We start from the raw sequence: 22,434 nt of genomic DNA, 5'->3' as shown, positions 1-22,434 counted from the left end.
TAATATTTGTTAATAGCATCCAGGAAAAGTTCATTCTGGGTTTAGAAGTCACCTCCTTCCATGGAAGGGCCAGGAGTGATTTGTAAGGTTAAGAACAGGTCTGTGAACTGGGTAGAAAAACTCAGGAATTAAATTGTGCTTTGCATATGCCTGAGGGGGCTAATCTTTTCTTTCCTGGCTTTAATCCTCTAGCAAACAGTGACAGATAAGGGAAATCACCAATATTGATAGAGCACTTCCTGGCGGCACATGCTCTAAACTCAGCGCCATAGAATCTGCTCCAGCAAAAGTCACTTTGGTCCCCACACGGTGTCCTGGCTTGCACGGTCCTGATGACCCCTGTCGCTTTGGGTAGCTTGGAGGGCAGAAGGGGTCAGGTTGGCTCTGCCTTAAACCTGGCAGACAAGCCCGGAGGAAATCGATTTCAACACACTGCTAATTAAGGCCAGAGCTTTCCCCCTCCGCCAATGCACTTCAGGGCTAGGAGTTTGTCTCCCCTGCAGAAGGGTCTCTCTCCCTGGCTCGGCTGCCCCCGATCACACCAGGAGGCTGATGCTTTGTGCTCTTTTCACAGAGCTGGGACGAGCCCCCAGTGACCCCCCCTCCCCCAAGTATCTACACACGCCCACGCTGGCTCCGTGCAATGAAGGGGCTCCAGCCATGAGCCAGCACCAGGACGGGGGAAGATCCTGCCCTTTCCAGAAACCAGCAGCCGCTGCTGCAAAGCGGGAACATTTACAGGAAAGTCTGGCCCGTGGCGAGCGGGGTTTCTCAGTCCCTGGGGGCCGGTGCTGAGTGGGAATTTCCAGTTCCTTCTCCTGGATCGAGCTGGAATCGGTGCTTCTCCTATGCGGGGGGGACGGGACCCCACATGGTCCCAAAATGCCCTCTCAGCCCCCCCGGGCGCAAACTTCCAGGTGGCAGCTGCCGCTGGCTGGGATCAAATTCCCCCCCTCCCCCGGGACACTCACCATTTATCGCTCGCGGTGCCGATCCCCACATCTGCAAATGCCCGGGAAGGGAGGCGAGGCGCCCAGCTGCATGGTCCCGTACGGTCCCTCCAAGCTCCAGGATGCCCGGCGCAGGGGACCTGTCTCAACCGGTGCCCCTGCCGCTCCCTCTCCTGCCCCAGCTGGGTCCCAGCATTTGAACTTGGCTCCAGGAGCTAATAGTAGGAGTGGGAGGGGATAAAGCGCTCGCGGCTCTAGTCCCACCCACCCCCCGCCACCCCCAGATCCTGCCTGACCCAGTTATCCCAGCCGGAGACCTGCACCTGCCCTCCCAGAGCTGGAAGAAGGGGAAAGGGGGCGGGCTGTGTGTGTGGGGGGGAGGGGGGAGTGAAGCAGCCTCTTAAAGCCTCGGCAGAGGGGTAGGATCATGGCAGATTATAACAACTTGTTTATAGAGGAGCTGGAGAAGAAAGTCTCTGCCTGGGAGTGGAGGGTCAGGTCTGATCGCTGTTTTACAGCGCAAACTGCTGGGAGTCAAGTCCCAGTGTGCGGAGGGTGGGATTTTCGGGGTGCTCATGAAGTACCTGTCTGAAGAAGGTGCTTTTTGACAGCCTGTGGCACTCCTGGCCTGAGGAGGTTGTGAAGGCTAGGACTATAACAGGGTTTCAAAGAGAACTGGATAAATTCATGGAGGTTAAGTCCATTAATGGCGATTAGCCAGGATGGGTAAGGAATGGTGTCCCTAACCTGTTTGTCAGAAGATGGAGATGGATGGCAGGAGAGAGATCACTTGATCATTACCTCTTAGGTTCACTCCCGCTGGGGCACCTGGCATTGGTCACTGTCGGCAGACAGGATACTGGGCTGGATGGACCTTTGGTCTGACCCAGTCTGGCCGTTCTTATGACCTGTCTATGGAGCAACAAGGGCAAGTCCCTTCTGGGTTTCAACCTAAATTTCAAACCTTGATTGTGAACTCTTTGGGGCAGGGACCTTGTTCCATGTATGTACATTGCCAAGTCTAGGACAGGACTACCACACTACAGGTAATAAATAACCATCTCCCTTCCTAAATGTTTCAAACACCACCACAACCTCCAGAAAGTCTCCTGAAAGCCAGTCTCAAACTGAAGCACATGGTGCCAGCTCCATCAGGCATGCAGAGGGCCAGGTAAGGCTTCCAAAACACTCTGGAACTACTACTGCTGAAGACAGCCATGCCTAGGCCAAGCTGCCAGAGGTCTGAAGATCCTGAAACAAAAGCAAGAGGAAACACTGGGGAATTCTGCTTTGGAAATAAGGTGTTGGCTCCATCCTTGCTCTCACAGAACCACCTTTTGGGGCTGAGAATGATTGCTGTGGAGCTAACCGCTGTCAAAGATCCCGGATCGTGGCAAGCCAGACCTTTCCCTTTCAGTTTCTGCTAGCAACGTGTTTTAATCATTAGCAATTTCTGAAAGTGGATCTAAAATGGAATTAACCTACTTTAGTGCTCAGAACTGCACTTTGTACTATAAAATCATCTTGCTAGATGTTATCAATTTATAGAACTTAGTGTGAGTAGCCAGTGTAATATGGTTAAGACACTTGAGCTCTGTATACACACAAATAAAGAGAGGTTAAAAAGGTACCTTTGTTGGCCTCAGATGAATGAGCTCAGAATCATATTTGGAGTGTGAAGTCAGCTAAACCTAATTTAAATTCTTCTCACCATGATTTTTACAGAACAAATTGTGGATGGCTAATCTAAAGATTTGACAGCAACCAAAAGCATGCTAGGCACCTGGGTATTAATAAGACATGGCCCATGCCACAAGTTTACAACTACGTTCATACATGATGTAACAAAGATTAATGGAACAACAAAGAAGGAATGGGTTAAGAGCAATAGTTACTTGGCAAAGAAGAGGGCGCAGAACCATGAAGCAAAAATGTGTGGCTTTTAGGATACCTGAATAACCCAACTCAAATCTTACAGACGTCTTGGCAGCACTAAGCCTTCCAGAGGGATCTGAGAGGAGAATGGTCTGCTGGATCATCAGTTGAAGCAGGAGGAACTATGTATACTCAAGGACACACCACTGAAGGCTGGATCCAGACATGTTTATTGTGCTCTATGTGCATATAAATAAAATTTACAGGTTCAAAAATCCATTTTCAAAATGTTAAGACATCTAAAAACATTAAGCTGGTAAAGGGTAGGGTCCATTTAAAAAAAAAAAAAAGCATCAACAATTAAGGGCATTTTGAAAGGTAAGGTGAAAGGTAGAAACACTGGGTGGCAAGAGGAATTTCATGCTCGAAAGGGAACAAATCCATGTGCTGGTACATAGCCCTCACATCCCGATGCTTTCAATACCCCATTCTGTGCCTCAGCACTGGGAGAGAGAGTACATTTACCCTGAAGGTGAATTTTTGTATTACTATGTTGCTACATTTTATGCTCTTTAAATAAGGGAAAGTTCACTCCAATCTCACACAAAGTCTGAATGAATGGTCTTTGTGTTGGGAACAAAGCAAGTGCAGGGGAGGATGGAATTCAGCCCTCAACCAATGGGCAGGGATGTGATGTGGGGGTCAGCGTCCCAACCCTCCAAACCCCTCTCCCCTATTTGGGACTTTCCCAGACATTGGATCTAACAGCCCTTCCCCAGCCCATTCCAAAGCAGAGTGTAAAAACCCCACTGTGTTCCATCCAACACAGCCTCACTGCAGGACTTAAGGACCATATAGGGCTTTTCAGGCCCTCTGTACCTGGGTGACCGTGAAGCCCAAGCTTGCTGCCCTGATTATTATTGTATGTAGATTGTCTAGCATGTTTCTAGCACTGCGGCACTTTCCAACCAAGAGGAACAGTCCCCTCCCCCAAAGATCTTACAACCTAAAGAGACAAAGGACAGATGAGAAGACAGGGAAGGGACACCATCTATAAGCAGAGGGGTCAGGATAGGCCCCGTAGGTACTCAATACAGTATGTAAATGACATTTGTTAATATATGCAGTAGCCATGTTGGTCCCAGGATATTAGAGAGACAAGATGGGTGAGGTAGTATCTTTTATTGGACAACTTCTGTTGCTTTAAGCTTGTCTCTCTCACCAACAGAAGTTGGCCCAATAAAAGATCTCACCCACCTTGTCTAATTTGTTAACACATTTTTTTCAAGCTGACCCCCTGCAGAACCATTATTAGTTTGACCCAACTCTGGGAAATCCTAGTTAAACTATCCTCTTATCTATACCTCCCCACCCCAACCAACTAACACCCCTGTCCTCTCTCAGTACGGTTAACCCAGACTCAGCCCCTGCATCCCCCATGCAGAGAACCGTCACTCTGCCTCTGCATCAGCGACAGAAGGAAAGTCACTGTTGGTGGTGGAGAATCTCTTGGGATAGTGGAGGTCTTCCATCTCCATGCTGCTTGCCTGAACAGCTGCAGGCCTGAGCCTTTGAAAGTTTACAAGCCCCCAGCACACTAATGAGGTATACCTTTCTTAATGAAGGTGCAATTGCACAAGTTCTCACCAGCTACCTGAGAGAGAACACATGGGCTTCATTTCGCATTTATAAATCTGGAAGAAAAACTTTCATCAAGAGTGGCCACTCCTTAAACAATGTGGCACTTAAAGCAAAAGAATATGAGAAAGCTTGGCAGACAGATACATTCCTCACACGGGCATCTTTGTAAGGAGTAGCTGGCCTTTCATAGGGTACCCACCCACTAGTCAGATCCAACCACCCTGCATTTACTCTTTGACATGCAACAGTCACTGCGATGGAGGAGATGGTGGTCAAATAGAATTCAAAGCGAAACACAAGACAGTTGTATTTTATAGCATCCCATTACATCTGTACAGTTTTCCAGGCAAGTGACAGGTTTTCTTCAAACATTCTATGATGATACATACTTTAAAAAAAAAAATCACTATATCCTAATATACAAATGCTATTAAATGAAGTTGGAGACATTTGTATCTTTCAGTTGGTGAAGAATAAAATAGATACAATCTCTCTGGAGGACATTTCTTTTCACTCAAAGGAGGATCAAGAGACTGGAAGTCACCCCTTTGGGTCAAAAAATGGCACTGCTCATAGGTTTAGAAAACTTTACTCATGAACCTAAGATAACTTACAGGGGCTACAGACACAGATATCGTCTATGTGCTCCAAGATCATCCCAGCAACAAGCTAGTTTCTCCATCTGAGCTTGGAGAAGTTTTTCATATCCATCCATCCTGGAGATCAGCTTCAGTTGTTAAAGCACATAGCTTCTTAATGGTTCTAAGAATAAGGATTTTTCCTTTAAAGAGCCTCGAGTTATTTTTACCATGTTGTTTTAACACTACTGCTGTAGTATTAAAGTGAAATTATTCCATTAAAAGAAAATGCTTACATTATACATTTAAAAATTAGAGAAAATATCACTAAAAATAGGTTCTGGTTATTGGATTTCACAAAATGCTCAATTAAGAATAGTTTTCCACACAAATCTGACCAAGATTCTACCCCAAAAGTTGAGGAGGCAGTTCCAGTCTAGCTTTGTCACACCAAACATACAGTTTTGCCTTCTGTTTCTGCCACCATGCCCTTCCTTCCACCCCAACATTCCAGGCATGTCTTTCAGCGATAATTGTTCTTTGGTTCCTCGTTCTTTAAGCCTTAGTATGCTTAAATATCAAGGACACAGCTTTGTTGACAACGAGTCATCATTAAAAGGGCCAAACACCAAGAAACTGAAGGCCTGGTTGACAGGAAGAGAACTCGTGCCAGGGAAGACACTAGAGGAGCTGCAAGTCATCAGAAAGCGATCAATAATTAAGGTTTGAATTTACAGAATGGGTTCAGACATCCGAATGAGAATGCCCATCAAACCTACGCAAAATGACTCAGCACCAACACCTGCCAGCAATGTTCACAGAAGACATTACAACACAAACGCATCGGATTATGCCACACCAACGACTGCAATGTGCAGTCTCAAGCACTACCGCAGGAGTGGAAGGGACTGTCTCCTCATCATAATATTGTTTTTGGAAAACCAGGGGTCCTCATTTGTTCCACCAACTTCCTTTGTTTGCTCTAAGCGATTGTGTCGCTGGCAGGGTTGAGGGTGTTGGAAACATGTCTAGCAAAGGGGCCATGTCCTGCAGGGATGATTGAGGCAGATGAACATGGCATACTCTAGAAGGCATTTTTAATTTTGGCTGCCACAACTACTAGGATCTCTCCAATTTTTTTCTGCCAGTTCTCTATGTCCTTGGACACTTCACACCACAACTCTCCATGGCGGGGCTCAGCATTCTCACAGCGCTTCTTCACCTCTTCCTGCTGCTCCTACAGAGGAAGAAAAACAACAGGTTGGGACTATCTTAATCCCACAATTCTTTCCCCTAGCTGAGTAAGACCGTCTTCAGATTCTACCATTCCTTCTAATGCATTGGTACGTTGTGCTGAAAGTTAAGCACTTATACAAACCATTAAAAAAAAGAAAAAGAGGTGGAAATCAGGGTTAGGAATAACGGAAGGTTAAAGCTTGGCAGCAATTGCAAAGCAGCCCAATGGGCTACCAAACGGTGTTTGGTTTTCCACCATCTACCTTTCCCCCCATTCTTTCCATAGTTGCTCTTCAACAGAATCTAACATTTGTTTTGAGAGAACACACAAAAACGGACATTTGGCGGAGTTATGAATCTAATACGGTGCTCTAGAGCCTAGTCTTAGTACATTCTAGGCTGCCAGACAATGAAACTGGTTCCCTAGTCACAGATCAGGCAGAATCAAAGCAACTGTGGTGGATGCTTTCCTTGTGTTGCCTAGACACATCCAGCATGTCGAGGGAGACGCCTCGCCCTGAAGCTGAGAAGTCTCACATCAGCTCAGCACCAGGCTTCTCATGAGCATTACATAGGAGCTGCCATACAGGATTAGAACAATGGTCCATCGGATCTGGTATGCTATTTCCAACTGCAACCCATATCGGTATTTCAGGGAACGGGATAAAAACCCTCATAAGGGGCAATTATCCAGCAACACCTACAGGGACACTTCTTACTAACCCCAAGCAGTTAGCGGATGGCTTATGCCTTGAAGAATGAAGGTTGATCTCATACATTTTTGTATCAGCTAATGTAACTGTGGATGGCAAAGACAGGCTGCCAACTGTGTCCAGTTCTTTGTGGTGGTGGTTTTTGTGAGATTCCCTCCTGGTGGACTGAGTGGAAATACCATCTTTGGAGAACCACACAGAAAAGATAGTGTACTTGGGGTCAGTGCTCAACAGTGCACATTTTACTGCATCTATTATTGGGGTAGCAGTTTCTAATTTTAAAAATCCATATTATTTTTCCATGCTGTGATATCTAGAGGAATTGATTAAGGAACACCAGAGCGTGCCTGTAGAGAGAAGTGCATATTCTGCCTAAACGTACAAGAGCTGTGGCAAGCATTACATGCACTGCTAACTGATCCTGAAGAATCCTCCATCCTCTGCTTCAAAAGCAGAAACTACACACTTCAGTTTAAGAATAGATGTGCAATGGCAGAGGGTGTTCAACATGGCATTTGGCTTGATAATTACCATTTCCTGCAGAACCAGAGAGAGAGCACAGATGGGGTACACTAGACTGATGGTTGCTTTGATCTATAATCAAACACTAGGATTGCACACAATTGTTTCCCAGCCACATAAAGCTGTCTGTTAAGATACAGAACCCTTTTTGTTTAGAGTTTTGAGATAGCTGCTCTGAAAGGTTCTGGATTCAGAAAATGATTAAGTCATTTGTAGGTTTACATTTCCTTTCGTAAAGGCAATCAGTTGGCAATTTCTGAAGCTGAAATCTAAAAAGAAATTCCATCTGTTAACAATGCTGGTTTTAAAAACATCATGTTTTAAGTCACGCGGCTCATAATTATCTAGTTACCAAAAGCAGTCTCAGCCTCTCACTCCTCAGGCCAAGTGTACTGCAGAGGCAACGCACTCTCTGCTAGGAACAGGGTGCTCTGAACGGCTGAGCAGCGATTCCTGTTGCTGATTAATGAATAGTGACGATGGGCTTCAAAACCAGTCCTGTGAGCCAGCAGAAGGTGGGGTGGGGACCCCGCGCCACTCCCCAGGAGGTCACGGCTTCTATCTATAGAGAGAGACACTCTCTTACCTCAGTGCCGTGCTGGAGCTCGAATTTGTAGAAGAAAGCCCAGGCATCCCCCAGGTCTGAATCTATCTTCACTGTTCGATGGAACCATTCTCGGGCCTTGGTTATTTTACGCTCGCTCCAGAACAACCTGTTGTGGGAAGGAAAGGGAGAAAAGCAGAAGTGAGCAGTTGGCAGGTCACTCTCTACTTGCAGAGACAACGGGTCACCTGACAGCTTGAAAAGTTCAGCTCTCGGCTCTCCCAGCACAGAGGGGGCAGCTTTGCAAAAAGAGATCCTTCTGCCTGGGAAGGTGGAAGAGGGACTATAGAGGTAAAATGGAACACCCACTGTTTCCTTGCTGATTGCTGACTGAGTCTAAAAGGCTAAGTTAGCCCCCAACCAAGGAAGGGAGCAGGGGGGAGAGTCAGATGTTCTGAAGAAAGAATGTTATTTTCTTGAAACCCAGGCAGAATCTTCCCCCCTTATTTGCTTACTGTCAGTCAACCATGCTGCACCAAATTCATAAAAGGAGAGGCTCATGCAGGCAATCTTATCTCCCACCATCACGTTCTTAATGTTTTAAGATGATCTTGTAGCTATCTAACAAGCTATGTACAATCTTTAGATATTTGGAGTTTATTTAAGTCCTGTACCTACAGAAGTGTGTCCAGATTTATGAAGGCCAAGATCTGAAGCAGAACCCATCGTACTGTGCAGCAGAGCCATCAGGACAAGTGCATGTATATAGTGAAATACTAAAATCTACTGAAACAGACGTACATTGAAAATCTGTTTCAATGCAAAAGGGTAGGAGTGGGATTTAGATGTTTAAACCCCAACTTTTGCACTCACATTGCCTGTCGCCATTTCTAAAATTTGCTCATGAATTTCAAAACTTTTCCCCCCAAGAACTAATCAACTGTGTCAATATTTTATGGGTTTGGTTTCTGTACATCAAATAGAGTTCAATTAAAACTAGCGAGGTCTTTATGAATAGGAGGCTGTGTGATTGGCTAACCTGTTAAGTTGTATAATTTTATGGTTTGATAACATGATTGTTTTTTAAGCCTTATGATACTCTTGATTGTTCGGTGTTAGATAAACTGTGATTTAAAGAGCATGAACACTGATAGGAAACAGACAAAACACCTGCAAAGTAACAATCTGTAGTAACTTATTTACTTTTAACAAAAGCTCTTCACAATCACGTTACAGCCCAAAGTATCAGAGACACATACAGAAAACTCATTATGGGAGGTGGAAGCAACTTGTGCTGGGTTTAGTTTAGCTACTAAATAGTCTGAGGCTGTACCAGAAGGGGCCTGGAACCAGTTTCCCTAAAGCGAAAGTTAAAATTCTTCTCCTTTGCTGACAAAACTGAAGAAGTCAGCTGTCATTGTCTGGCAGACCCTAGTGCCACAGTAACTGGAGTGAATCCTGTGTGATTTGCTCTGGCTTACAAGAAAAGTTGTGTAAGATTTGGGCACTGTTTTACACACTTCCTCTATTAAACTCTTATGGTATTTACAAAAGAAAAAACAGCTGTTTCCAATCACTATTGCACTAAAGTCAGCCCTGCACTTGAATGGAGGCTCGTAACATAAAAGAACAGGAAAAAAGCCATGAAGCACAGTGGATTAAAATACTAGCCCTTCAACATTAGATAATTCAAAATCTGGTCTAGGCAACAAGAGAAAATGACATTTTGGTTTTGTTTCAATTCCTAAATGGACATTTGTCTGCTTCACAGAAGCAAATTCAGCATGACCAGCAACTTATACTCAGGAAATGCCCAAAATGAAACAGCATGGGATGATGGAAGCAGCAGAACTGGAAAAGCAGAGTATGGCAGGTCAAGATTATGGGCCACTGGCAGAATTTGGGGACTAAGAGGGAAGAGACAGGGAGTTTAAATAGCACCTGTCCACATTAAACTGGCATAGTGGCCAGCACAAGCAGCCCCACGCTTCCATGGGCATGAACAACATGTCCCCAAAAGGAAAAGCAATTACAGCTTGCCTTCAAGTCTTTGTCAAAGCTATGTACCAAGGGATCCCATGCTAGTGATGTTTTCAGTGTACCTAAACCTAACACTAGAACAGATCTCTGCATGAATCCACAGTGTTCCCCACTGCACTCCTACACTTTCCAGCTGACATTAGTACTCTGAGAAAAGGCAGACAGCTTGTGTTCAGCCAAGAGAAAGAAGCTGATTTGCACTGATGCTCAGAGGCAGCCATACAGATGCATCAGTTGTTCCTGGTTTTGAGGCATATCAATACTGTATTGAAGCAAGGCCACATGATACTGATCTGCAGCTGTGTTTTCATGGTGTATGTGACCTTAACTTGTGTCCAGAGACAAAATGTCTATTTTTACTTCATTAAAAATAGGAATAGCTACTCACTTGGCTACAGCCAACAGGACGTGAGGGTCGTGCTCACACTTCTTCAGGGCATCCACACTTTTGGTCTTTCGCTGTGGTCTTGCCTCAAGGAAAATTGCTTCTGACCATAGGATTCCTAAAAACCAAACAGAAAGATTCCAATTTTTGTTAAGTCAGAGATTAAAAGGCCACATTTTACCAAGTATAGCAAGTATGGTAGGTGCTTAAATCCAGAATGCAGTGTGTCATTACTGCTTCAGACTTTCAGGCCAGAAAGGACCATCATGATGATCTAGTCTGATACTCCCACATATTGCAGGCCACAGAACCTCACCTACCCACTCCTATAGTAGGCCCATAACCTCAGGCTGAGTTACTGAGGTCCTCAAATCTTGATTTAAAGACTTCAAGCTACAGAGAATCCACCACTTACTCTAGTTCAAAACAGCCCAATGACCCATGCCTCACTTTGAAGAGGAAGGCAAACTCCCTCAGGGTCTCTGCCAATCTGACCTGGGGAAAAATTCTTTCCCGACCCCACATATGGCAATCAATGAAACGCTGAGCATGTGGGCAAGAACCACTAGCCAGACACCTGGGAAAGAATTCTTTCTAACTCAGAGCCGTCCCCCTCTAGTGTCCCATCTCTGGCCAGTGGAGATATTTGCTAACAGCAGTCACGGATGGGCCACAGGCCATTGTAGGCAATCATACCATCCCCTCCACAAACTTAGCAAGCTCAGTCTTAAAATAAGTTAGGTTTTTTGCCCCCACTATTCCCCTTGGAAGGCTGTTCCAGAACTTCACTCTTCTGATTGTTAGAAAGTTTCATCTAATTTCAAGCCTAAACTTATTGATGACCAGTTTATATTCGTTTGTTCTAGTGCCAATGTTGGCCCTTAACTTAAATAATTCCTCTCCTTTCCTGGTGTTTATCCCTCTGATGTATTCATAGAGAGCGATCATATCTCCCCTTCTACTTCGTTTTGTTAGGCTAAACAAGCCAAGCTCCTTAAGTCTCCTCTTGTAAGATAGGTTATCCATTCCTCTGATCATTTTAGTAGCCCTTTTCTGCACCTGTTCCAGTTTGAATTCGTTTTTCTTAAAGATGGGAGACCAGAACTGCACACAGTATTCCAGATGAGCGTACACCAGTGCCTTGTATAATGGTAATAATGCTTCCCTAACTCTACTGGAAATACCTTGCCGGATGCATCCCAGGATTGCATTAGCCTCCTTCACAGCCGCATCATATTTGTGCTTCATAATCATCGTGTGATGGACCAACCTAATGCTCAAATAGCTCTCACCAAAACTCACTAACTTTGTACTGAATGCTTCTTTGTTTTGTACTCTGCAGTATCAGCTGCTATTCCCTGAATACTGAGTCTCCAGCTATGAAGCGCTTCTACAAGACACACTCTTAGCTTTCCATTTTTTTTTGGTACTTCATACACTAGGTATGTGCCGGCCCAAAGACTTTCAGCTGTGACCACCACACAGTGGGAACAGTGCAATATAGAACTATCCTCAAACCTCTTCTGGAGACCCCGCATCATGCAAAACACATGATTGGTGTTATGCGGTGGCCATCAGCCATCTATGGATGCATCTGTAAGCAATGTTTGAACACTGTTATCCCACAAGTGCAGGTAAATGTTTTAATTGTACAGACAAATCACACACATTGCCTACATACTAATTCAGTTAATTCATGAGTGCCACAAGGTGGGATACACTCATCAACTTTCCAGTGGTTAGCATGAAGGGATAAATGGTCTGGTGAAACTTTCCACAGCTCTCTTCAGGCACCCGGTATACTTCCCAACAACACTGCCAACCTGCCAACAAATTACTAGAAGCAAAACTAAAATGCCTTGAAAATATATACATTTCTAGTAGTCTGCTACGAAGGGGGCACTTAGTATGAAAATAATAGACCACCCAAGGTCATTATTGGCAGATTGACGGTAGCCAAACTTGAGCCTGGTCTACACTACAAAGTTTTGCCAGCATAGTTGTCGGCTAGAAGTCCGGGGGAGGGCGGAAAACACACCCAACGTAGTTATGCCACCAAAACCCTGGTGTAGATGCAACTATGCTGACAGAAGAATGAGATGGTGCAGCTATGCCTGCAGAAGAAGAACTTCTGCCAGCTTATACTGCATCTGCACTAGAGGGCTCTGCTAGCATAGCTACACTATAGATAGACAAGCCCATAGTGAACGACCCAGAACAAAAAGGTTACCAAATCTTTCAGATAGCCAGGAGCGAAATTGTTCAGTATGTAATTTTAATTGTACGGGACACACTACATCTACCTAAGAATCATCAACTCTCATCTCTTCAAAGCGAACATGACAGGTAACTACCCTCAGGAGGAAAAACATTAAGAAGCTGTAAAATGTACCACCTGGAAGCAGTTGGAAGAGTTTGATGAGGAACGCTGAAGTCCTCCCAATGATCCTTACTGTTCCCTGCTGCCAAACAGGCCAGTCACAGGAGGCCCAGGAAAACTGCTCTAAATGCCCACAGAAGTTTAAGGTTACACATCCCCAGAGAATTTTTCTTTCGTTGCCAAAAAGCTGAAAAGGAAATCTGCTCAAAGGAGCATGAAATCTTCTGCTTCACTTGTCAGCCAGCCACACCTGTGGAACACTCTAGAGCTGTGGAAATCTTTAGAAGTCTCACATTTGCCAGGATTCCATCAGGTGGTTCAGTGCAATAGCTTCCTGTAAGTGGCAGCCATATATGCACCATAGGTAAGGCTACGATTCTGTCATGGATATTTTGAGTAAAAGTCATGGACAGGTTACGGCTTCCATGAATTTTTGTTTATTGCCCGTGACCTGTTCGTGACTTTTACTCAAAACAACGCTGACAAAATGGGGAGGGAGGAGGGTCCAGTACCCTGCCCCCTGCCTGGGAGCTGCAGGGGGGCCCTGTCAGCAGTAATGGCCGGGGAGCTCTGGGATCCCCGCGGTGGCTGGGAGCTGTGGGAGGTCCCACTGCTGCCCGCAGAGGCTGGGCTGCTGCAGCGGTCCCCTGCTGCTGGCAGCGGTTAATCAGCTGCAGGGCCCCCAATGTCACAGAGGTCTCTGGAAGTCAGAGATTCCGTGACTTCCGCGACCTCCGTGACATAATCGTAGCCTTAACCATGGGGGGGGGTGTGTGTACGTATACACACACGTGCGCGCGCACACACACTCTCTCTCTTTAACTTTGTTCTGATTTCACTGATAGTTTAGAGCAAGAATTTTCCCTTTGTGTCTTTCAAGACTTCTCTTTACTTGCAGGCTATATTTGTACCAGTGTAGAAAAGTCCATGACCTGACCTGAGCACATGTTTTATGACTATTGTGGTATTCCACAACAGGGGAAAAAAAGATCCTTAAAATAAAAAGCTTTTCTTTCTCAAGATTATTTAGCTATGTAGTTGCTACAGGGCCGTTATACAATTGTGACTAGGAAGGGAACTCAGCAATCATGAACGGCAGGGAAGGAGGTTCAGGACGAAATACTTACATGTGGCTCATGCTACAAAAAAAGTTTAGAAACCCTTGACCTAGTGGGAGGGTGGGAACTGGTACACTTGCATTCTAGTCCTGGTTCCAACACCAATCTGCTGTGTTATCCTGGGCAAGTCACTTGCACACAATCAGTTTTCCCCGTCTATAAAATGGGGATAATATTTACCTATCCCATGGAAGTGTTGTCAAGGTGCCGACAAGCTCCGACATAAGGAATTCTTAAGAGTGCACATCTAGTCATGGAAGATGCAAAGAAATCTCATAATTCTTCCACTAAATCATACCCCGTTGAACAGTTCTACTGCACAAATGATCTCTGTTAACCCAGAGTGCTTTCATTCAACCCCAGAACCCAGCACCTCCTTTAAACAGGAGTCATCAGTTTAGTCCTCAAAGAAAAAAAGTCATCCATGTCCAAGATATTCTCTCAGGAAACCAGGAACCACATACCGGGCACGGGCCTGATAACACAATCCAAGCAACACTGCAGGAAAACTGAACCACCTGTGAACAATCCATGCCCTTCTCTTCAGGCAACAGTCAAGAGCATCTGAGACCTCTAACAGATCTGCAACACTTCTTTTGCAGAAGGAAATTACCACCTCCTAGAGCAGTGGTTCTCAAACTTCTGTACTGGGGACCCCTTTCACACAGCAAGCCTCTGAGTGCGACCCCCCTTATCAATTAAAAACACTTTAAAATATATTTAACACCATTATAAATGCTGGAGGCAAAGCAGGGTTTGGGGTGGAGGCTGACAGCTCGTGACCCCCCCCCCCCCCCCCAGGTATTAACCTTGCGACCCCCTGAGCGGTTCCGACCCCCAGTTTGAGAACCACTGTCCTAGAGCATATCATAATCTGATCAGTACATAAGATGACATGGCTAGCAGAAACATCTTAGAGAGATGAGGACCCCTCTTATCCACCAAGCAAAAATAACTGCATTTCAGAAAAATCAGCTCCTCCTTACCCGAGTTGGGACATTCCTGCAATGCCTTGGCCATCAGCGTATTAGCAATGTTTTTTAGTCCAGCTCTGTATTCTAATCGCACAGACTCTAACCTGGTGTGGAAAAGACACCATTGTCAACATCTCAATTCAGTAGCTAAGAAAGCAAGAAACCTGCGAGACATTTCATTTGAAGGACATGGGACTTGTTAAGAACACATCTACCAGTGCTCTCTGCACAGCTTCCAGGAGACTAATTTTGCTCACTCATAAGCTCATTGGGCTAAATGTGTTCAGCAGGAAATCATGGAAGAATCAATGGCTATTATAATTTTTCCATCCCATGGGTTAAAAGATAATTGTGACCTTTATTTTGTAACGGTCATCTTAGATAAAAGCATTTAGAGGAGACTGAATTAACACAGAAATGGAAAGGTAGTTTAAATTAATCTACAGTTTCCATCACAAGAAAACAGTTGGCAACCAACTGTATCCCCAGAACAAGTAACATGATGGCAGCTGTGTCCTAGAAGAGCCCCCCAGAGGACTGCACATATTCAGAAGGGAATTGTTGTCCCCAAAGCAAAAGAGTGAAATACCCAGGATTTCCTTCTGGCTATATGCGATAATAGAGAAGCCATGCTCAAATGGCAGGAGGTTGGGGAAGGGTGCAAGGTGGTTAGCATAAAGAATACATTGCCTGTGTTGTTCGTGTGTACTCAGTTCAGCGCTACACTACTCACCAGAGGTCTGGATTCTTTGGATTCTTCAAGCGAGACTTCTCCAAGATGGCTCTTGCTCTGGTCAGTTGCCCAACTTTTTCCTCCAGCCTGGACAGCAAGAGCCACAGGGGTGTGGAATGGGGGCACTTCTTCAACTGTTTAAAAGAAAGCAAACAAACCAGGGTTTGGGGCAACAGGGAGAGATGACGATGGGGAGTTTATAGTATTGACTGCTTTTTATACCAAAGCTGCAGAGCAACTTCCAGAGAAGCGAATCCCCAATGAAACTCTATCTTTGCAGAGTGTGTGGAGAAGGGGGAAATGGGAGTCACTGATGTCACTTGATAATTTTCCACACCCTTTCTGGTGAGTTTTATGATAGGAATCCCTGCGATAAATAGTTTTTTGTCTCGTCTCCTGAAGTTCCAGGGAAAAAGAGGGCAATGCACTGTATATTACTGAGCCCCCTCAGTGTTATGAGGAAACACACCTTGACTAATGGGTGTATTTAAAATCTGTGCTGCCTTGAAATGGAACATAAAGTGCTGCACCAGCAGAGGAGAACATGGTATCCAAAATTAGGTTTCCTTTGACATTAAGGGACTTTAGGCCACTTTTAGCCTCCAATTACTAACATGTCTCCACATCAGTTTCATGGCTAATTTTAAGATCATTCACTCTCTTATTCCACATCACTCCCAAGACATGCCCCAAATATATCAGCATGCACCTTTTTGGTGGTTAATGCATCTCTTTGGACTACATAAACTCTCTCCTTGCACTTTGTTCCTCGTAAAACCTACCAATGGGCACTTTTTTTCTTTGGTAGCCATTAGAATATTAAGTAGAAAAAGTAAATATTTTAAAGGGGAGCTTGAATTCCCCCTCCCCCCAATCAAGAACAAGCATCTGGCCAGCTTCCTCTTAACATTGTCAATACAACCTAAAGAATAGGTAACTCAGCTACAGCATAACCACAGTCAATCTACTTGGATGTGTGGTTTGATGTTTATACTACAGAGCATGAATGTGTGGCAAAGAAGAGATTAGCCTCTCATTTTATGCAGACAAATCTGAATGCAACAAATATATGTAACCTGGAATGATCTAGTGGAGGATAAATTCTATCCAGACACTCTGGTTTAGATGTTCATCCTTTGCTCATCCTCATCACCTAGCCATTCCTATGTGATCATTCTACCCTTTTAGCAAGATGTCAGCATCCAGCCTACCAGTCTGCCAGGGACAGATACCTACAAGTTACGGCTTTTGCTTTGAGGAAGACAGTCAATACATGATTTCCCTATACTGGAAGAATGAAGCAGAGATGGAATCATGTCCATCCTTACCCCTTGATTATAGGCTTCCCGAGCTTTTTCTATTAGCTCGTCTTGCTCCTCAATCTGCCCTTTCATCATCCACAGCTTGGGGAAGTCTTCATAGTGCTTCAGGGCTTCCTCACAGAGCTCCTGGGCAGCAGCAATGTTCCCGAGCACCCATTCCAATTTCACAGATTTCATAAAGACCTGAGACCAGACAAGGAGGTGCTTTCTCATTAGCAATTATTGATCCAGTAACACATCAATGCAGTGGATTCCTTGTTCCACAAACATACACCTATTACATGCACAGACTAGGAACAGGCTTCTGAAAACATGAAAATTAAGGCTAAAAAAATTCTGGGAGTCAGCAACAGCTTGAGATCAACACAAAAGTTATCCAGGAGTTGGAACAACATGATCAACCTTAACCTTTGCCCCAACTATAAGCAGAGTGCAGATAGTGATATTAAAGAAGTATTCCAGGCAAAAATATTTAGGCAGTAGAAGAGCACATGAACATGAATTTGCTCACTGGCTTTCCTACCACACCCCACTTTCCTTTTCCAGGTCTCTACCTCACTTGTAAATGTGGCTCCCAGGACCTCTTTCCCTCCTTCCCCACAGTCCAAAGCTCTGAACCAGAAGGCTAAGGACTGCCACATACTGCTTTCAATTCTTTCCTTTACCATTTAGAAGGGCCATTATTGAGAGGTAATGTGCTTCTTGCTGGTCCAGATTGTGACAGACTAAAACCAAAAATCAAATACAGACTGCAAGATATTTAGATACTATTAGCTTCCCACGCCCTTGAATGCCCCCAATAGCCCATCCAAGGAGCAACAGCATTGAATCTGACATACGAAAGTTTCACAACCCTGACTGCCAGGTAGAGAGGAATGTTTAAAAGATCAAGGATGAGAGGTAAATTTTTTAAATTAAATCTTGATTTATTTTCCCCATTACGTAGACTAGATGTATTTTGTTTGAGGGGTGGGGTGGGAGGGTGTTTTAAAATGGTCCAGTTGAAAACTGGCAAAATAACTTTTGACTACAAATAATATTGCTAGCTACATCCTTCAGATTGATACACCAATGTAGTTTTATATCACAAACCAGAATAGTCTGGCCTTTTAGATAATATGCCTGTACTAGGAACTCAAAAAAAATGCACTAGAAAGTCTTCCGTACAAATAGGATAGTTTCATTTTTAAAAGCGAGAAATTAAATGCAAGACATGCTTTATGTAACATGACTATTACATAAACTGTCAGCTGTAACTGGGAATTTCTTGACTTTTGCCATCTGGGTAACATTCTAAAGTTTTATTTGATCCTAGGCTTTTTTCTCCATAATACGTTTACTTCATGTTGCAATGCGCTGGGGAAGCACTTTAACAAATCAGCCATGTCCCTGCAAAAAAAACAAATAGCAAGATGCCATCTGGTAAGTTCCTGGGGTCATGAAAGTGAAGGAACTCCCTCTTCTTCCCTCCCCTCTCCCCCACATCAAAAGACGACTGTCATTCCACCCATCACATGTTCTTACTCTGGCTGTGGGGGCACTGCTACGTGCTTTTGCCAATAATCTCCTCGCTCTTTCATATTCGTTGTTTTCAGACTCCAGCTTCACAGCAGCCAGCCAGATCTCTTCACTGTTGGGGTTGGCCTAGGAGAACAGAGTGACAAATATATACTCTGATTCATCAGAAGATTTAATCCTTTGTTTGGTTCAGATTAAAACTGTAATCAGGCCCTTGTCAATCTGCACCAGGATTCTTTCAGTTCAAGCTCTTCCCAATCATCTATGGCCTTTTAAGGTTACAAAGAGTTCTCCCAAACAGACCCACAATCCAAGGATCTACGCCAGTTTAGGAATTGGACATTTCATTTCTAAACTGCTCAGAAGAGTTGGTCCTTGAACCTTCTTCTGAACCGTCAATTAAAGTAGTGAAAAGATTATAACGCTGACGCAGGGACTTTTTTATTACCCCTGTAGACAGTGCCTGGCAAAATGAACCCTTGATCCCTGACTGGGGTCTGTAAGTGCTCCTGCAATACAAATAACTTCAGGGCATCAATGCTGGGAACGGTTCAGAGCTCTAAGAACAATTAAAAATTCCCAGAACCTAGCTGTGGAATCAAAAATCAGTCACCTCCAGTAAGAACGAGTCTCTGCTGTCATTCAGTTTTACTACCACTTTGCTTTGGAGGCCCCGCTCTCCTCAGCATCAGCACTATGGAGCTCCCCATTCCTTTCAGTGTCTGGAGGATAACTTCCTTCATTTTGCAGTAGGCTGATTATACTGGTCCAGCTACAGACAATTACAGGGGGCAAATATGCACTATTTGTGGGTGTGATCCTGGTTCTGGAATCCAAACCATTACATTTCAATGAATGGAGGAAGTAAACTAATTCATCCAGAGGAATCTGCTGATAGCGGGGAGACTGCTAATCGGAGAAACTGGGCTGGGAGCGGCAATTTTGAAAGGGTTGCTTCCAGCCTGCTTCTCTATTCTATTTGGGAAACACAGAACCAAAAAGGAATGGTGCCATTTTGAAAGGCTAACTTTGCTGCTGCAGGAGCTCAGAGCCCTCTCTAGAAAGGACCTATTCATTTGCTTTGCTCTGTCCCATCCTGGCAGTAATTAATTTATGCATCTGCCACGTGCTCAAGTCTGTCAAATGACGGCTACACCCACCTGGAAAGCCAGGGCCAAAATGCTTCTGGCTGCAGGCACATCTCCAGCCAGCCACTTTGATTTGGCTCCCATGAGCCACAGCACTTCTGCTTTAGGACAATGAGCCACAGCTCTCTGCAAGAGAGCCTCCAGCGATTCCCTGAAATGAGAAAACGTGAGCCATGATAACACGAAGGCACATCTATAAAGCTGAACTGCCGGATCCTACTTCCACTATTACTCGATGTTATAAATAGTTATTGTTGCAAAGTCCAATGCTGTAAACTTTGATAAATCATATCATAAGGAGATGGGGATGGGTTCTTTTCCCATGAAGTTTCTAAAATCAACTTCTGAAAAGGGCTCTACAAAAAGTGAATCGTTGTTAAGACACCATCATGTGAAGCAAGTGTTTATGGAGAGACCTCATAGGCAGCTTGTGTGTTTTGGAAAGTGCTGTTCAGCTGAACAATACACCGTACTAGATATGGTGGCAACTGTGGAAGAAGTCTTTTCCAGCATTATCAGCTGGAGTAGCCTGGATCACACTGATAAGAGGTTATGTTTTCAGTAGAGTAAAAATGTATTTTACAAGTGAAATGAGGGGGCTAAAAGTCAGTCACCACCAGGAAACTTGAAAGGCTACTGACAGCGGTGGAGGGAAAAAAAACATGTTGAGAAAGTGCTCGAACATTACAAGCTAAGTCCCAGATCCCGCCATCAGTTACATCTGAGTAGTCTCATTGGCTTTAACGGGATTACTTGCCAGTGTGTCTGTAGGACTGCGGCCATAGGCCCTTACAAGTTTAGCCCCTCTTCCAAGCTTTCTAAGGAGAAAATATTAGATGCATGTGACACAGCACAAGCTTTAAGATACACTATCTGCAGTTTGGCTTTTCTTTTCAAGTTTAAGTTCAAGAGTGATCTTAATCGGAACATTTATCTGATACAAATTAGCAACATTTTTAATTAAAACCTGACTGAGGGCCTCCCTGCACACACACTGGCTCACTGATCAACCAGCGTACCTAGAGAAGTTTAAATGAAACAAGTGACTTACCATCCTACATTCCCACCATTTCTCAGGTGTCCCATTCCCAAGAGGTTTAACACCACCTCCATATCATTCCCACATACCAGGTTGCCCCATTCACCAAGAGGATTTTTAATGACTTCACACCAGTAGTAGGCGCTGTCTACCACCATAAGAAATTAAACTCAGCTCTGCATACAATTCCAATGGGTTTTCACCAGCTCAGACTTTCTAAATCCTATTATTCAATAGTTTATGGTCAATTTATTAGCTTCTCTGCCTACACCAACCCCAACCCACACACTTTAGAACTGTAAGAACACCCTTTTGGTAGCGTGAGAATTATGCAGCATACGTACCTGGTTCCGTGGTTCTTTTCAAAGTAGGCTGCTCGCAACCAAACACTTTTCTTGCTTGGGAAAACTTGTAAGGCATAAGCATAAATTGCCCGAGCACACTCTAGGGCATTGTGAGCAACACACTAGAGAAAAATGAAGGGAGGGGAGAAAATCCAAAGGGAGTCAGTACAGGGCCTAGAGATATAAAGTGCAGGATAGAATGATGTACATATCAATGGTGACACAGAGCTCAAGGTTTTACAAGAATTCCGGTGAGTGGTATTTACCAAGTACATATAATAACAACAGGACAAACATCTGAATAGCAATCACTTAGCAGAAATTAAATATATACTGGATTCGGAATAATGTTTTACTCTAAATAAGGTGCAGTGGTGGGATTCTCACAAGCACCTAGGAGTCCCAGGAACACGCATGCCATTGATTTTCAATTGGGCTTGTGCTCTTAAGTCATTTAGGTGATTTTTAAAATCCAATGTTTTTAAAATTGGTCCTATATGCTTGCATATGCATTGCTTACCTACAGAACTCGCTGGTGAGCATGGTTACATGTGCACTCATAGTTTGTAGGCTCAATTCCAGGTCAACATATTGAAAATGTAGCTTTGGAAGTTTTATAAAAGTAATACTGGTAATTTAGCTGTCAGTGCATATTCAGTCTCTTCCAGATTGACAAAGAAATCCAGTTAGATTATGTAAACATTTGAGCTAGAATTTTCAAAGGAGCCTAAGGAAGTCTGCCACCTAATTCCCTTAGGTTCCTTTGAAAATTGCCATCTTGGCCTACAATATCTACTCATATTACAAAAACAACTGCAAAATTTCTGCGCAACTAGCAGTCTCTAGAACGTCTCTAGAAGGTTGCTGCAACTCAAAACTGAGAAGTGCTGACAGAAAACAGAGACAAGCTTGCACAGAGTCTGTTGGCATCTGGCCAGTAATATCAGCCCTTTATTTTCACAAAAAATAGATCTAACTTCCCAATTGTCAGTCCCTTTCCCCTACTATAATTAAAAGAAAACAGAAGGGTCCTAATCAGACATACACTATCTGCATCTTCCATCCAGGTATGTTTCCGATCTTCCTCTTCGATCCCAATCCCAATCACGGCTCGCATAATAGCCTGACACGTAGCCACACTCCCAGCTTTATCACACTCCTCAGCATCCTAGAGACAATGACAGCAACACTAAGACAATCTGTTATTTCAGTGTGAAAAGCCAGCAAAGGAGACAGCACATTCTATTGCATCCTTTGAGCAGGAGACGGACTGACAAAGCATGACCTCTCCAGCCTGGAAGGGTCCTCTCTCCATTTCACTGATTCCCTTTGGACTGAGCCAACTGTGGATTTTTCCAAAATAAAATGCTGAAA

General features: G+C 44.2%; 1 protein-coding gene across 1 annotated transcript in view; it reads right to left on the bottom strand.

Annotated features, from left to right (window-relative positions):
- Positions 1 to 4,761: 4,761 nt before the first annotated feature.
- The window catches only part of PRPF6 (pre-mRNA processing factor 6), a 34,768-nt gene continuing 17,095 nt past the window's right edge, over positions 4,762 to 22,434 (bottom strand). Inside the window, exons 12-21 of the mRNA XM_065414214.1 lie at positions 22,106 to 22,228; positions 21,061 to 21,182; positions 19,690 to 19,828; positions 18,536 to 18,655; positions 17,018 to 17,194; positions 15,690 to 15,823; positions 14,969 to 15,060; positions 10,488 to 10,602; positions 8,102 to 8,228; positions 4,762 to 6,281 (exon numbers count right to left, since the gene is read on the bottom strand). Coding sequence (XP_065270286.1) covers positions 6,129 to 6,281; positions 8,102 to 8,228; positions 10,488 to 10,602; positions 14,969 to 15,060; positions 15,690 to 15,823; positions 17,018 to 17,194; positions 18,536 to 18,655; positions 19,690 to 19,828; positions 21,061 to 21,182; positions 22,106 to 22,228 — 1,302 coding nt within the window. The 3' untranslated portion in view covers positions 4,762 to 6,128. The remainder of the gene's footprint in view (positions 6,282 to 8,101; positions 8,229 to 10,487; positions 10,603 to 14,968; positions 15,061 to 15,689; positions 15,824 to 17,017; positions 17,195 to 18,535; positions 18,656 to 19,689; positions 19,829 to 21,060; positions 21,183 to 22,105; positions 22,229 to 22,434) is intronic.

This window comes from Emys orbicularis, chromosome 12, assembly GCF_028017835.1.
Source record: "Emys orbicularis isolate rEmyOrb1 chromosome 12, rEmyOrb1.hap1, whole genome shotgun sequence".
Taxonomy (NCBI): domain Eukaryota; kingdom Metazoa; phylum Chordata; order Testudines; family Emydidae; genus Emys; species Emys orbicularis.
This window is presented reverse-complemented; position numbering and strand designations above follow the sequence as displayed.